Source organism: Macaca nemestrina, chromosome 10 (genome assembly GCF_043159975.1).
Source record: "Macaca nemestrina isolate mMacNem1 chromosome 10, mMacNem.hap1, whole genome shotgun sequence".
NCBI classification, from domain to species: domain Eukaryota; kingdom Metazoa; phylum Chordata; class Mammalia; order Primates; family Cercopithecidae; genus Macaca; species Macaca nemestrina.
In genome coordinates this window covers 12,807,853-12,823,275 of record NC_092134.1, presented here as the reverse complement: position 1 = coordinate 12,823,275, position 15,423 = coordinate 12,807,853, and the positions used below count along the sequence as shown (strand labels likewise).

The following is a 15,423-nucleotide window of genomic DNA, read 5'->3' as shown; positions in this document are numbered from 1 at the left end:
ACCCCTTGGATACACGGTCACCAAAGGCCTTGGTGCCACCTTCCTTTTGCCTGCATCTGGTGCCTCCTCCTTGCCTTCTTTCTTAGCTAAGGTCTAAGTCACTTTTGGTATAAATCAGGGGCTGCCTCTGATACCCAACCCAATCCTACTCTAGGCCCCGACCCTCCCCCAAATGACCAGACATCCAAAGGATGAAAAAAAAAATACTTTTCTCAAGCCATCAAGCCATGGGTAACCAGCCTCTTCCCTACTCTCCTTCCCTCTACTTCCAGGCTCATCATCCACCTTCTTCTTTTTGGAGACAGAGTCTCACTCTGTCATCCAGGCTGGAGTTCTGTCGCGTGATCTCGGCTCACTACAGCCCCCGCCTCCCAGGTTTAAGCAATTCTCCTGCCTCAGCCTCCCAAGTAGCTGGGATTACAGGTGCCCACCACCCCTGGCTCATTTTTGTATTTTAGTAGAGACGGGGTTTCACCGTGTTGGCCAGGCTGGTCTTGAACTCCTGGCCTCATGTGATCCACCCGCCTCGGCCTCCCAAAGTGTTGGGATTAAGGGTGTGAGCCACTGTGCCCAACCCCATCATCCAGCTTCTAAAGGCCCTCCCCTGCCCCATTAAAGACCCTGAACTACAGTGATCCTCCAGCTCTTCTTAGCCATCAAGCTACAGTGGGCCTCTGACTCCGGCTGGGAGAACCAGGATCCCACTGAGCCAGGAGCAACAAGGTCCCTGGAGAATCTCATGACATCTCTCTTCTCAAACAGCTGCCTGCACCGGGGCCCATGCTGCAGAATGGCACTCTCACTCCCACCCTATGGACCCACTCTGAGTCCCAATCCCCAATCAGCCGGACCACCCGAATGGGACAGTCATTTCAGGTTCAGCACATCTTCCCCACCCCTTGCTTAACCAATGAGAAACAGAAACCCAGAAAGAAGGATTGTGATCAAAGCATAGGCTTTGGGTAGGATGGGCCTGAGTTGGAATCCTGAATCCTGCATTTGCTGGTTGGGTAACCTTGGGCAGGTGACTTGATGTCTCTCTGGCTTTGGTTCCTCATCTGTGAAATGGGCATAACAGTGTCTATCTTACAGGCTGAAGTTAAATGAAAGACACTTTTTTTTTGGAAATGGGTTCTCGCTATATTGCCCAGGCTAGTCTTGAACTCCTAGGCTCAAGCAATCCTCCCATCTCACCCTCCTTGGTAGCTGGGACTACAGGTGCGCACCACCGAGCATGGCTATGGGAGGATTTAGTGAGATAGTGCGTGTAACACTCTTAACTCACAGCATCCGGGATACAGTAAGTGCTTAATAAATAACAGCTATTATTGTTATCTTTACAAGGGAGGGACTTGCCCATAGTTACATGGGGGAGCATGGCAAAGCTGGAGAGAGAGCAGCCAGATACTATTGGCTTGAAGGTTACATGAGGACAGCGTCTGTGTCATTTAGGGCCATGACACCATCCTATTGAGCACCTTGACTGTGGCTCAATCATTTTTTGAATGAATGAATGAATGAATGAATGAACCGGCCACACCCTCCCCCCTAATCCTACAGCTCCGATTCCCTGCCTGACCCACAGATGGATTCAGACCATATCTACAACCTTTCTCGTCTTCCTCCACCCAACCCTGGAAGGAAGGACACCATCCCTGGCCCCACTACAGCCTTCAACCTGGGCCTTGGCTGGAGAGGCCCCTAGTGGGACGGTGGGGTTGAGGCCAGGGCAGGGGGCAAGGAAGATGGCTGGGGGTCCGGGTTACCCCCACCGGTGTCCCCTCTTGGGGCCAGCTGAGGGGAGGGAGGCTCCCGGCCCAGTGTCCTTAATAGGCTTTGGTCTCCATGGGAACCCGAGGGCAGGGGGGATCGGGCGGGGGGAGGGGAGGCGGCCGAGGCCTGCTGACCAGTGGGAGCCGAGCCGCCAAGTTCGGCGGCCGCTAAGCCTGAGTGGCAGCCATGGCGGCTGACCATTGTTCCCCCCTCGGCGGCGGCCCCTCGATCCGGGCGGGGGGCCCCCCGCCGCGGGGCCCTTGGCATTCCCGGCTGTCCCCCTCGCTCCCTGGCAGCCTATTCTCCGGCTCCCCCTGGCCTCCCCGGGCCGGTTTCACATGCCAACGCCGATTTAGGCCCGAACAAAAGACGCGGCCGCTGACGGCTTCTCCTGGGGCCCGGTTGCCATGGCAACGCCGGCCCCGGGGGCAGGCGGCCTCCAATCACAGCTGCTGGATCAGATTAGTGCGAGCTCTAATGCTCGGCGCTCAGACACAAAGACACCCTGCCGCAGCCGAGCCGGGCCTGCTGCTTCCCAGGAGCGCCCTACCCTCTGGGGCCCAGGCCCGCCCGACCTGCCCTCCATCCCGGACCCAGGTGCCCACCGAGGCACGAAAGCCAAGGCCTCTGGTCCCCCACACCACCAGCCTCAGCTGGCCAGGGGACACCTCCCTGCCACACACACACAATCCCAGGCCCATTTCCCAGGCCACGTCCCCCTTCGCTTGCCTGGGGGTGACTCGAAGTATCTTGATGGGAAAATAGAGACCCAGCCTCTCGCCTGTCTCACCTAAAAGAAGACAGACCAGGGACCCCGGCCCCAAGCAAAACAACCCTCTTTCCCTCCTAGACTTCAAACCTAGGCCCCTCTCTGCCATCTCCCCATGGGACCCCAAAGTTCACATTGTCCACCTTTCAGAGGACACCCTATTGTCAGATGTCACCATAACATCTACCTCTTCAGAGGCCCAGAAATTAAAGCTCCATGCCCCTCAGAGCTCACAGTCAATCCTCCGGGCCTGATCAGGAATTGGGGGGGTGCTCTCATCAGTTTCCCCCAATACCCAGGGGACCAGCAGCCCCCCAGCTCCTGCTCCAAGCTCCCCACCTGTGCAAATAGGGTGCCGAGTGCAATTGGGAGTCATATTTATTGCCTCCTTATCATCCTCGAATGGAAGGAGTGGGGAAAGGTTCAATAGCCCGCGGCCTGGACAGGTGCAAACTCCCAGGGGGCCACAGGGTGACTTGATTGAACTGGCTGCGGGGAGCACTGCCTCCCTTGCGAGAATGAAGATAAGAGAAAAATACAGTGGAAGGGCAACAACAGGGCCAGCTACTGTGTGGCTTCTCTGTCCCTAGGGATGTCCTGAGTCTGAGGATCACAGATGAGCCAGGAGGCTGCAAGGTGGATTGGCCTGGTCTCCCCCCACAGCAGGATCCAGCCTGGCTCTCATCTTTTGCAGGAATTGAATGACCTGGCTGAATTCGGCTTGCTAGTGCCCCATTCTACAGCATGTTCACAGCCCCAGCAGCGAGCGCCCCCAGTTTAAACCCACCTTCCCAAACTGCTCAAAATATTGCTTCACGTCCTCCACTGTGGTGTTCACCGACAGCCCCCCCACAAAGATCTTCTTCGTTCGAGTCACCATCTGTTAGGGGAGGGAATGAGAAAGTGGGCATCTGAGTCCTGTGGCCTACCGCCACCAGCAGGGGCTCGAGCCCCCCTGCCAGGATGCCAGCTGACAAGCTCTCTGTGGCCCCAGCCTCTTGAAAGGCCCCCCAAGCTCCCTCTTGGACCCCCGCCTCTAGGCCTGTTATGGGCAGCTGTGCACCCACACCCTGGCTGGCTCGAGTGTGCCTCCTTCCTGCCTCCCTCCCTAGGGACTATGTCCAGAAAATGCCTTCCCTAAGGACTAACACAGGGAAGGGGCGGGCTGGTGACTCAGACCCACAGCCTAACTCTAAGACCCCACCGGCCCTCCTGGGAGACCCCCAAGGTCCATCACAGTCTTCCTGAACTCAATGCCGACATTTTCCTCATCAGCCTCCTCCCAACACAACCTCTGGCAGCCCGGTGGCCCCAGCCCTGTTTTAGGAAGAACACATGGTCCTAATTACCCCAGGAGCGCATGGCTAATCCGCGGCAATTCCCAGCCCCATCCTAACACTAAAGCACCTTCTGTCACCAAACTGCTTAATGGAATTAACCCAATTCCGACCATGTGCTCCCTGGTGCGGCTTCCTTCGAATACCTGCTCCATAATTGCTTTCAGGCCCTCTACTGGACCCTTCCAGAGATGCCCCTTTCCTGTCTCCCAAAACTCTTCCTCTCCTTCAGCCCTGGCAGGAGCTGGGGGCCTTGATGGAATTCACTGGCCCGGAATCTTAAAGAGCTCTAGTTCCACCTGGCAAAGGAGGAAAGCGAGCTCTCCTGGAGAGGGACCTCGTCCTAGGACCCATGAGAACTCAGGGGTCCTGACCCTGTGTTCTGCAATCAGTCTTTCCTCCTGTCCTCTATGTTCAATTGCTTCCCAAGGAAGACCTGGCTAGTTGCCCTGAGGCCTGGAATAGACTGTTAGGCCCCTGCCCTGCACCAAAAGTTTTTTGAGTGTTGTATCGCTCAACTGCTCAGAAATCCATTCTCTGCACACCTTGCCCCTCTCACTGGGAGAACTTGCCAGAGCAGCAGGGTAAGAGAGCATTGAGAAAGCAGCCATAGACATCTAAACTGAAAGACAACAGGTGACAGAGTCCGTGGTCCCCTCTGCCTCTGCAAAGGGTGACTGGGGGGATCCAAGGGTAGCTTCCTAGCCTGACTGTAGGGCAGCCTTAGGGTCTAAGTCTGTCCTGTATTTCACTTCCAGAGGCCTGGGCATTAAGGCTGTGGTCTATGATGTTGGAATTAGACTCAGGCTCTAAACTCTACTGGCTTCAAATACAGGACGATGAATCCTCTGAGTAGCTCCCCTTTCTCCCAACACACGCAAGCCCCTCTCCAGTCCACTCCAGAGCTCACATGGAAAGACGTGTCCTTGCTCAGGCCACAGAGCAAGGACGTGAAGAATTCCCTTTTCCCAGCCCAGCCCATTCCACAAACACTCCAAGCAGAGGTTCCAGAAGCATCTTCCAGAGCAGAAAATACTGGGAAAATCACTGCTCAGCATTGCCCGCAGTAAGAGAGCTCCTCCCAGACACAGACACACCTACCTTGGGCTGTGCTCGCCGAGGAAAGGCCACCTTGGGGTCAATCTACAAGAAAAGGGAGAGGTAGAAGGGGTCTTGGTTATCGCATTTTTAGAAGAGTGACCACACAGCCTTCAGCCCTCAGGACCTCTCTCCTCCCAGGACACAAAGGTGACAGAAATCACAAAAGCCTCTAGGAGGACAGAATAGTGGTTAAGCATTTATTTTTATTTTTTTTCAGACAGAGTCTCACTCTCTCACCCAAGCTGGAGTGCAGTGGCACGATCTTAGCTCACTGCAACTTCTGCCTCCTGGGTTCAAGTGATTCTCCTGCCTCAGCCTCCCTAGTAGCTGGGATTACAGGTGCGCAACACCACACCCAGCTAATTTTTGAATTTTTAGTAGAGATGGGGTTTCACCATGTTGGCCAGGCTGGTCTCAAACTCCTGACCTCAGGTGAGCCACCCGCCTCAGCCTTCCAAAGCGCTGGGATTACAGGCATAAGCCACCGTGCCCAGCCAGTTAAGCATTTAGACCCTAACGTCCCACTGCTGGCTTCAAATTCCATTTGCACTGCTGCCCAGCTGTGAGACTATGGACAGGTTATTTCCTCTCTTTGAAGTCAGGGTCAAGTTCACCTGCAAAATGGGCAAATAATAACACCCACCTCAAAGGGTCATCAGCAGATTATTGGAGATAATGCATACAAAGCACTTGGCATGGTGTCTAGCTCACAGCAAAAACAAAAACAAAAAAAATGTAAGCCGTCTTATTCCTTCAAGTATCAGGTAAATCGAGGGCCTTCCTTGCGTAACTGACTTCACACAGATGACCTATCTAGGTAAGGTATGAAATTCAGGCTTTGGAAACCCTGCAAATGGGAATACTCTGTCTGCAAAAGACTACAGGATGACAGTTCATAACCATCAGGAGTAGGCTCAGTTCTGTTTTCCCGGTACTATCAACATCAAACAGCTCTCCTTGAGGCTGTGAGCAAACAGCTCCCTGATAATGCAGCTGGGCTTGGGGCAAGGCAGAGTGCAGTCTTCGGTGACGTGAAAGGGCATGGGACTTGAACTTAGAAACTCTGGGCCTCTTGCCAAGCCTGTGAGACCACGGACAAGTTCTTGGTAATGCACTCGAACTATCTGAGCCTCAGTTCCTTCATCTGCAAAGTGGGGACAATCACACCCGCTTTTCCCAGGGGCAGCTGTGGGGAATCAGATGAGATAACGCGGGTGAAAGCGGCCCTTTGTGAACTGCCCTTCATTGCACAAACAAAGGTGCTATTACCAGCAGGCCACCTTTGCCCTTGGCTGTGAACAACTAGAGGGAAAAATCAAGAGGCATCTGGGTGTACTCCTGGGTACTATAGCTGTATGACAAACAGCAAAAGACAGGGCATGAGACGCTGTGATCCACGCAGGGCCTACGGGGCCAGGTCAGGCCAGAGCTTTTTGCCACCCACATGGGTGGACGTCATTCATAAGTTCACCAGCCAATCGCAGGGAAGATCTATCTTTTCCCAAAGTTCCTTGTGTTCAAAACTCAGCCTCGTTCTAGGCAGCTGGCTCTGGCTTCTCTCTGAATGGCACAGACCAGGAACTAGCCTCCTACAGGCTCCCCCACTGGAATCTGTCCACAGAGATGGAACCTCCAAAATCCACACTAGGGCAATGGCTCCTCTCCTGCCAAGTCCCACTGGGCTCCGGGGAAAAATCACAACTGCCCATTTCTCCCGCCTGAAGTTTCAATTCCACACCTCCACGGACATGTCCATCCTTCTATTTCTCCCAGAAGCAGCCGCCCCAGCCACCAGCGCACCACACACAGTCCCCCTACACAGACCCCGATGGGGAGACGGTACCCAAGCCATGTTCCCACAGACCCATGCACACCCCATCCCTGACACACCCCACCTCCACTGTGACTCACAGCTGGCAACATAAATAAAACCCAACAAGTAAATAAAAGGTGAAAGTCAGAACTCAAAATAGACTCCCCACAGTAAACCTCCCTCCCACCCCCTTTCCCAGGCTGGAGGACGCCAAACACAGACAAAGCCCTGGCTCTTTTCGGCCCCATCTCCGAAGGATAGTCATCTCACCCTCCTTCCTCCCTCATTCTCTTCCCCTTTATCAATCTTCCACTCCTCCATCCCCCAGCCCCTAAATCTCAGCTTCCTCAGCACTGCAGAAGCCATCAGTGCATTCTGAGGACAGGGGATGGTAGCAGAACAGGCAGCTTGATGGCAGATAATCACCAAAAACAATAGGCCACTGTCTCTCCATTTCCAGGCTTGGGTCACTCAGGCTGCGCCAAGAAGATCCTTTCAGAGCCGGCAAAGTTGAGGCCTGGCCTCATTTGCTCATTACTGCGAGCAGGAGCGGGAGCCACTGGGCAGAGAGAACAGGAGCTGGGGACAGGCGGTAATTTGACAAATTCTTGGGCACAAGCAGCTATTGTTGCAGGTAAACAGGAGCCAGGGACTGACCCAAGCACCCAAGCAGAGAGGCCCAGGACTGGGGGACAGCCAGGGAGCATGGAGAGAAGAGATCCACACTATCCCTGACCCCGGCAGACAGACACCCCCATCAGATGGGGTAACCCCCTCCTCTGACTTTCCTCCTTTTCCATCTGCCCTGGAGCCAGCGCCCCCTGCAGGGTCTAAGGCACGAAGGAGCTGTGGGACAACAGCAAAATGTTCCAGGAGTCTGAATGCCAACCAAGCAGCTTCTCCTATGATCTAGTTTTCCAAAGGGTCGTTTCCAGGCAAGCTACAGCCCTTCTCATAAATCCCCTCCGTGGGCAAAGCAGGTCCCTGTCTTCCACACAAAGCAAGGAGCTCATTGACCAAAAGTCGGGGGAGGAGGGAAGGAGGAAGGGAGGGGGCTTCAAGGGATGCTTTGCCATTGGTCTGGATGAAGAGGGGGTGTCGCTGAGCCAAATACTAGTTAGAGTTCACAGAAGCCACCGGGTGGGTCACTGCTACCCTGACTCACCCAATTTGGGCTGGGGGAGGGACCTAGCCCCACCCCAATCTCTGCTCTGAGGCATCATGATTAGTACTTCTAGGGAGAGGGTGGCAGCTGCCTCTCCCCTCACCAGGACTAGTGGAGGGGGGATGTAGCATCTCACGGCAAGCCGGGGATTTTTCTCCTCCCTCTCCCCCCACAACTCTAGTGACAAAGTTTCAGAGCATGGCAGCCCTCTTACTCAGAAAAACTCCCTCCTTCCTCACGGACCCCGTCCAGCTGTCCCCTGGGGAGAGTCCTGACCCTCTCCTCCGGCAGCCTCCCTCTCCCAAAGGACCCCCGAAGCCCCGAGGGCCACTCACTGTTTTGGAGTCGAGCTCGTGCCGCGATTGCGCCAGCACTTTATCCACCCCCGCCTGGTCCATGAAAGTGACGAAGCCGAAACCCCTGCGCGCCGTAGTGAGGGAGAGGCAGATGGTTACAAGGCAGTGAGTGGCGGGTGGAGGGGGGCGAGCCGGGAGCAGGAGGAGGGGGTGAGGGGCTCACCTGGATCTCTTGGTCAGGGGGTCCCGCATCACCAGACACTCCTTCACCTCCCCGAACTGGCCGAAGTATTCGCGCAGCCCTTCTGTAACCACACACCCGCCTTCGGACAAGCCCGGGCCCCGCGCCCTTCCCCCCTCCCCCGTCCTTTGCCCCCGGTGACCCCGGAGCGGCCCGGCCGCCCCCGCGCCAAGCTGCCCGCGCGCTCTCCACTGCCGCCGCCCCCCACCGCCCTCGCCCCGTTCCCGCTGAGCCTCCTGGCGCCCACCGGGGCCCCGGGAAGCCGAGGGCCGAGCTGGGCTGGAGGGGGGACGGCTCCGGCCGGGTTCCCGCCGCTCCGGGAGCAGCCTCACAAAAGTTTGAGCCGCAGGTGCGAGCGGAGTTGGCGCTGCCGCCGGCGGGTCCCGGGGGCCCAGCCCACCCCCCGATACCCCCTGAACCCCTCATCTGCTCCCCTCCACCCGCTGGGCCGGGTGCGCTCGCGGATCGCCCGTCGCTCTCGGGGTCTCCGGGCGGGGCGCGAAAGAGGGCGCGAGGGCGCCCGGGGTCAGTAGGGCGCAGGGCTGGGCTGGGGTGTCCGGGTCCGGGGCGCCGGGGGGTCCGGGGTGCCCTGCCGGACCGGCGGGCGCTCCTGGGCTCGCTCACCCTGCGTAGTCTGCCAACTGAGTCCCCCGATGAACATCTTGCTGCGGGAGGAGGAGAGACACAAAGGGCCCGCGTGAGCGCCGGGCGCCAGGGCGCAGGGGGCGCGGGCCCGGGCCCCGGGGAGGCCCGGCCCGACCCGGATCGGCCATGTTGGCGGGGCCGGGGCGGGCGCGGGCCAGGCAGGCCGGGCCGGGCCGTACCAGGGGTCGTGCGGCGAGTCCGGGGAGGCGAGGCCGGGCTGGGGCGCGTCAGTCTCCATCGGGAGCCGCGGGCGGCGCGGGCAGCGGAGCGGCGGCGGCGGCGGCGGCGGCGGCGCTCGGCGCGGGGCAGATGAGGAGCGCGGCGAAGGGGGCCGGACGGACAGGCCATGCTGCCCCCTCCCCCGACCCCGCTCGGGCGGGCGGGCGGGGACGGCCGAGGGGAGGGCCCGCCGGGGGCCGACCTGCCGGCTCCTCCCCCCGCCGCCCTGCGCGCATAAAGCCCCGCGCTCGCCCGCGCGCCCGGGCGCCCGCGGAGGCGGCGGCGCCGGGACCCCCCTCCCGCGGGGCTCCCGGGTCCCCGGGGCCGAGCGAGACCCCGAATCCCGGTGCGGGCCGGGACCAGGGCGCGGCCGCACCCCCCACCCACCCCGGCGCGGGGGCCCGGCCGCGGGAACGCCCTCCCGGAATGAAGCGCTTCCCGGTGCCTTCAAGGTAGCTCGGTTCCGGATCGAGAACCCTCCCCGGTCTTCCCTCTCAGGTCCCTGCTGTCCAGAATTGAAGAGAACCCCAATCTCCTCGGGTCGGGCGGGAGATAGCCCCAGTGCCCCCCAGTCCCCACACGCTCCATTTCCCCAGTCGGAGCGAGAAGCCACCCTCAGAGCCCCCAGTTTCCTCCCAGCCTAATTCAGAGCCCCCCGCCCCCACCCCAGGGCTCTAATTTAGAGTCCTGTCTCCGCTCCCACGATCCCATATTCAGTTTGGGGACCTTCTCAGTGCCTCGCGTCCCGCGTGGGGAACCTCCATCAGCACCCCAGTAGAAACCGTATCCGCTTCCCCAATCCGTCCTCAGCCCTTGGTGCCCAAAGTGAGAGTCCCCCTTAGCTTCCCCAAATCCCTGCTGTCCCCATTAGTGGACCCTATAGTCTGTTGAGAAACTCCCCCGCCCCAAGCCCGGGTTCCCAGTTTGCCGTCACCCCCACCCCCCGGTGTGAGGAGTCTCCCCTGGTTCTCTCCCTCCCTGGCCGGTTTTTGTGAGCTCCAGACTTCTGTCCTGATTCGGGAAACCCGGTTTCAGACGCTCACCACCCCCACCACACTGAGGCTGGAGGAAAAGGCAGTGCCTCTTAGAGCCTCCCGTTTCCAGTTTAGGAGCCCAACGCCTTAGCTGTGCCCCGTCCCCTCCGAATGACCCCCTTCTTTTGCAGAGGTCTAAGCTCCACCCATCCGATTGGAAGAGCCTAAACTACCTACCCACTGCATTTGGAATGGCTTCCCTCAATCCCTCTTATTTTGAGGCTACTCCCCATGAAGACAAACACCTTCCTTTCTACCCCCATCTTCTGGGTCTCTGGGATCCCCCAGTACTTGCACCCAAGGCTCCTGGGAGTCACCTCACGGTACCCCTAAAATTCCCTCCCTCCAGCCTGGGAACAACCCTGATAAAGTATTCTGGATTGCCAGGGGAGCTGTGGGACCACTCTCCTTATCCCCGCCTCTCCTTATCCCCACCTCTCCATATCCCCACCTCTCCTTATCCCCACCTCTCCATATCCCCACCTCTCCATATCCCCACCTCTCCATATCCCCACCTCTCCTTATCCCCACCTCTCCTTATCCCCACCTCTCCATATCCCCACCTCTCCATATCCCCACCTCTCCTTATCCCCACCTCTCCATATCCCCACATCCCCACCTCTCCTTATCCCCACCTCTCCTTATCCCCACCTCTCCATATCCCCACCTCTCCATATCCCCACCTCTCCATATCCCCACCTCTCCATATCCCCACCTCTCCATATCCCCATCTCTCCTTATCCCCACCTCTCCATATCCCCACCTCTCCTTATCCCCACCTCTCCATATCCCCACCTCTCCTTATCCCCACCTCTCCATATCCCCACCTCTCCTTATCCCCACCTCTCCATATCCCCACCTCTCCTTATCCCCACCTCTCCATATCCCCACCTCTCCATATCCCCACCTCTCCATATCCCCACCTCTCCTTATCCCCACCTCTCCTTATCCCCACCTCTCCATATCCCCACCTCTCCTTATCCCCACCTCTCCATATCCCCACCTCTCCTTATCCCCACCTCTCCATATCCCCACCTCTCCTTATCCCCACCTCTCCATATCCCCACCTCTCCTTATCCCCACCTCTCCATATCCCCACCTCTCCATATCCCCACCTCTCCATATCCCCACCTCTCCTTATCCCCACCTCTCCATATCCCCACCTCTCCTTATTCCCACCTCTCCTTATCCCCACCTCTCCATATCCCCACCTCTCCTTATCCCCACCTCTCCATATCCCCACCTCTCCATATCCCCACCTCTCCATATCCCCACCTCTCCTTATCCCCACCTCTCCATATCCCCACCTCTCCATATCCCCACCTCTCCATATCCCCACCTTTCCATATTCAAGCCTTAGAACCCCTCACTTCCCTGACTGAAACCAGCCAAGAAAGGGTCAAAGCAGGAAGCTTAGGCGGCCAACACCCGTTCTCCCCATTCCTGCTGGGGGTCTCAGTGCCACAGAAGCCCCTCCCTCCCAACTCACCTTCTACTCCTTCCCCCATCCCGTGTAATCCATCCCGTGTAATCCAGTGACAACCCTTGTTGACAAACCCTTTTCTGTTCACCTTCACATCCATCCTGAATTCAACACCTTTTATTCCTGGGCATCATAACTCTGACCCCTGGAAGGGTGCCCATCCCCCTCTTGTTAGCCCTCCTTCCCTCCCCCAACCCCAGCCACCATGCAGAGAAGAAAGTGAGAGACTTACAGTAATGGTTTCCTTGGGGACCTTCTGGGAACGCTCAGCAGGTATATCCTGCCACCCTGTGAGCATAACACTAGAAACAAACTTGCTTTTTCCTGTTTGTGTCCCCTACTCTGCCCCACAGTGTCTCAGCATCCCCTGGACTGGGGACTGGGGGGCAACCCACACAAGGCATTTCTTACCATTTCAACACAAAAACATTCCAGTTTGTGTCGTAGGAGAGACACAGACGAGGGTGAGCAGGTAGCCTCTGCAGTATTAGGGAGCTGACTCTTCTTAGGTCTGAAGCTAAAAAGAGTCATTGGAGAGGTGCAGGGAGTAGGGATCTCCCAGTGTTCTGGACTTTGGTTTGTGTGCTGGTGCTGCTGGCCAGATGAGCTTGAAGGATAGGAAATGGGTCCTTTCCGGCAGCGGCAACCTACCCATGAGAGCGAGAACGTGCCCCTCGAAATGGATCTCCGTCATCCCTCTCCAGAAAAGAAGAGAAAACACAAGAAGAACGCCTGGTGCAGAGTCCTGATTCCTACTTCATGGATGTGACATGCCCAGGATGCTATAAAATCACCATGGTCTTTAGCCATGCACAAACGGCAGTTTTGTGTGTTGCCTGCTCCACTGTTCTCTGCCAGCCTACAGAAGGAAAAGAAGGCTACAGAAGGATGTTCCTTCAGGAGGAAGCAGCACTCAAAGCACTCTGAATCAAGATGAGTGGGAAACCATCTCAATAAACAAATTTTGGATCAAAAAAAAAAAAAAAGGAAATGGGTAAGGGCATCTGTTCAGAGTCAGCCAAGGCTGTGTAAGAAGTAGCTTGAGATAGGATCCATGTATTAGCATCTTCATTCAGGATCTCCGAGAAGGTCTATCTCTTTTGGTCGGTAGCTTGTTAGTATCACAGTAACATGGGTTAGACTTAGACAAGTTCTCTTTCAGTGCAGGTTTATCTCAGTCGTGCACCTTCAGTCCATTTTGTTCACAGTAGGGGCCACAAGTCCTTCTAGCGGTAGCCCTCACAGGACAATGCAGTTGTAAACGCATGATCCTCATAGTAAATTGAGGATCTCAGTGGTATTAAGGAAAAATGATCTTTAGAGCAACTGGCCCAGACTTCAGAATTAAGAGATTAGAGGATGTGGTTCCAGCTCTTTTTCTCTGGTACTACATATACAGAACACTCAGAGAATAAAAGAAGAATTTGCTTTATAGTTTTTAAAAAATCCTCTTGAGAAAGACAGTGAGTAAATGATATTATGCAACTTGGCACGTATTTACTGAACATCTTCTATGTACTAGACATTGTCCTAGGTGCTGTAGTCCCAGCAGCTGCCTTTGTAAAGCTTGCATTCTAGAGATGAGTCATATAAGTAAATGAATGAATGAGTGAATGAATAAATAATAGATAAATAAATGGTGTGTTCAGTTAGATGTTGTAAGTGCCACAGAGAAGGAAGGGTGATAGGGAGGGTGGGTACCATGGGGAAGAAGGTGAAATGCAATTTTATATATATATATTTGTTTGTTTCTTTGTTTTTGTTTTTTTGAGATGGAGTCTTGCTCTGTCGCCCAGGCTGGAGTGCAGTGGCGTGATCTCGGCTCACTGCAATCTCTGCCTCTTGGATTCAAGCAATTCTCCTGCCTCAGCCTCCCCAGTAACTGGGATTACAGGCATCCACCACCATTCCTGACTAATTTTTTGTATTTTTAGTAGAGATGGGGTCTCGCCGTGTTGGCCAGGCTGGTCTTGAACGCCTGACCTCAGGTGACCTGCCCACCTCTGCCCTTGAAAGCGTTGGGATTACAGGCATGAACCTGAGATGCAATTTTAAATCAACATTCTCATGGGGAGGGTGATGTTTTGGCAAAGACTTGAAGGAGATGAGGTAAAGGAGTCTACTCTATGATACAAAACTCATTTAAGCAGAATGTCTGCATCTCTTAAGCGCAATGATAATCAACTTTCATGTTTTGACTTTCACTACTCTAAAACTATAGGTCAAGTGGACTCAGGGTAGATGGGGTCTCATAAAATGGCAGTTTTTGAACAAACACCTCTATCAGATGAGGAGGCTGAGAGCTGAGGGGTTTCCATGGCCACTCTTGGAGAAACACAGCTTTAAGATCTATTGAAGGGCCTTTGAGAATGAAAACAACAAAATTAAAGATTAAATTATAATCCATATGGTTTTAGTATGCAGAGTATTTCAGTGTTCTCATTCTTTGAAAATGCAATATTGGCCAGGCGCGGTGACTCTTGCCTGTAATCCCAGCACTTTGGGAGGCCAAGGTAGGTGGATCACAAGGTCAGAAGTTCGAGACCATCTGGCCAACATGGTGAAACCCTGTCTCTACAGAAAATACAAAAATTAGCCTGGCATGGTGGTGCACGCCTGTCATCCCAGCTACTCGGGAGACTGAGGCAGGAGAATTGGTTGAACTTGGGAGACAGAGGTTAAAGTGAGCCAAGATCGCACCACTGCACTCCAGCCTGGGTGACAGAGTGAGACTCCATCTCAGAAAAAAGAACAAAAGAAAATGCAATATCCAAGCAAAGTTCTGAATTATCCGGAACATCCCATTTCTTGTCCATGCAAGACAAGGAAAATTTACTATAAGCCGATTAAGAGCCATGCATTTATAATCAGTCCGTTTTACAAACTTCCCCTACTTAAAATATACTTTATTTATTTATTTATTGTTTTGAGACAGAGTCTTGTTCTGTCGCCCGGGCTGGAGTCCAGTGGCATGATCTCAGCTCACTGCAAGCTCTACCTCCCAGGTTCACGCCATTCTCCTGCCTCAGCCTCTTGAGTAGCTGGGACTATACGTGCCCGCCACCACGCCCGGCTAATTTTTTTTGTATTTTTCGTAGAGACGGGGTTTCACTATATTAGCCAGGATGGTCTTGATCTCCTGACCTCGTGATCCGCCCGCCTCGGCCTCCCAAAGTGCTGGGATTACAGGTGTGAGTCACAGCACCCGGCCTTCTTTCTTTTTTTAGACAGGGTCTCACTCTGTTGCCCAGGCTGGAGTGTGGTGGCACAATGAGGGTTCATTGTAGCTTCAACCTCCTGGGCTCAAGCAGTCTTCCCATCGCAGCCTCCCAAGTAGCTGGGACCACACATGCACGCCACAATGCCCAGCGAATTTTTGTTTTGTTCTGTTTTGCAGAACACAGTCTCACTACATTGCCCAGGCTGGTCTCAAGCTCCCGGACTCAAGCAATCCTCCGCCACCACGGCCTCCCAAAGTGCTGGGATTACAATGTAAGCCACTATGCCCAGTCTAAAAAGTAGATTTTATTTTTATTGATGAGAAGGT

At 55.3% G+C, this 15,423-nt stretch overlaps 1 protein-coding gene across 7 annotated transcripts in view; it reads right to left on the bottom strand.

Annotated features, from left to right (window-relative positions):
• Nucleotides 1–9,486, bottom strand: part of LOC105494745 (musashi RNA binding protein 1) — a 28,920-nt gene extending 19,434 nt beyond the window's left edge. For 2 of the 7 annotated variants that reach the window (XM_011763518.2, XM_011763534.2), the window contains exons 1-6: nucleotides 9,320–9,479; nucleotides 9,120–9,160; nucleotides 8,478–8,559; nucleotides 8,294–8,378; nucleotides 4,981–5,022; nucleotides 3,330–3,422 (exon numbers count right to left, since the gene is read on the bottom strand). In XM_011763518.2, the coding sequence (XP_011761820.1) occupies nucleotides 3,330–3,422; nucleotides 4,981–5,022; nucleotides 8,294–8,378; nucleotides 8,478–8,559; nucleotides 9,120–9,160; nucleotides 9,320–9,378 (402 nt within the window). In that variant the 5' untranslated portion in view covers nucleotides 9,379–9,479. Of the gene's footprint in view, nucleotides 1–3,329; nucleotides 3,423–4,025; nucleotides 4,100–4,980; nucleotides 5,023–7,219; nucleotides 7,320–8,293; nucleotides 8,379–8,477; nucleotides 8,560–9,119; nucleotides 9,161–9,319 lie in introns of those variants that run through there. The other 5 variants (XR_011608752.1, XM_011763527.2, XM_011763511.2 and 2 more) reach the window with 5 other exon arrangements.
• Between the last annotated feature and the right edge of the window lie 5,937 nt (nucleotides 9,487–15,423).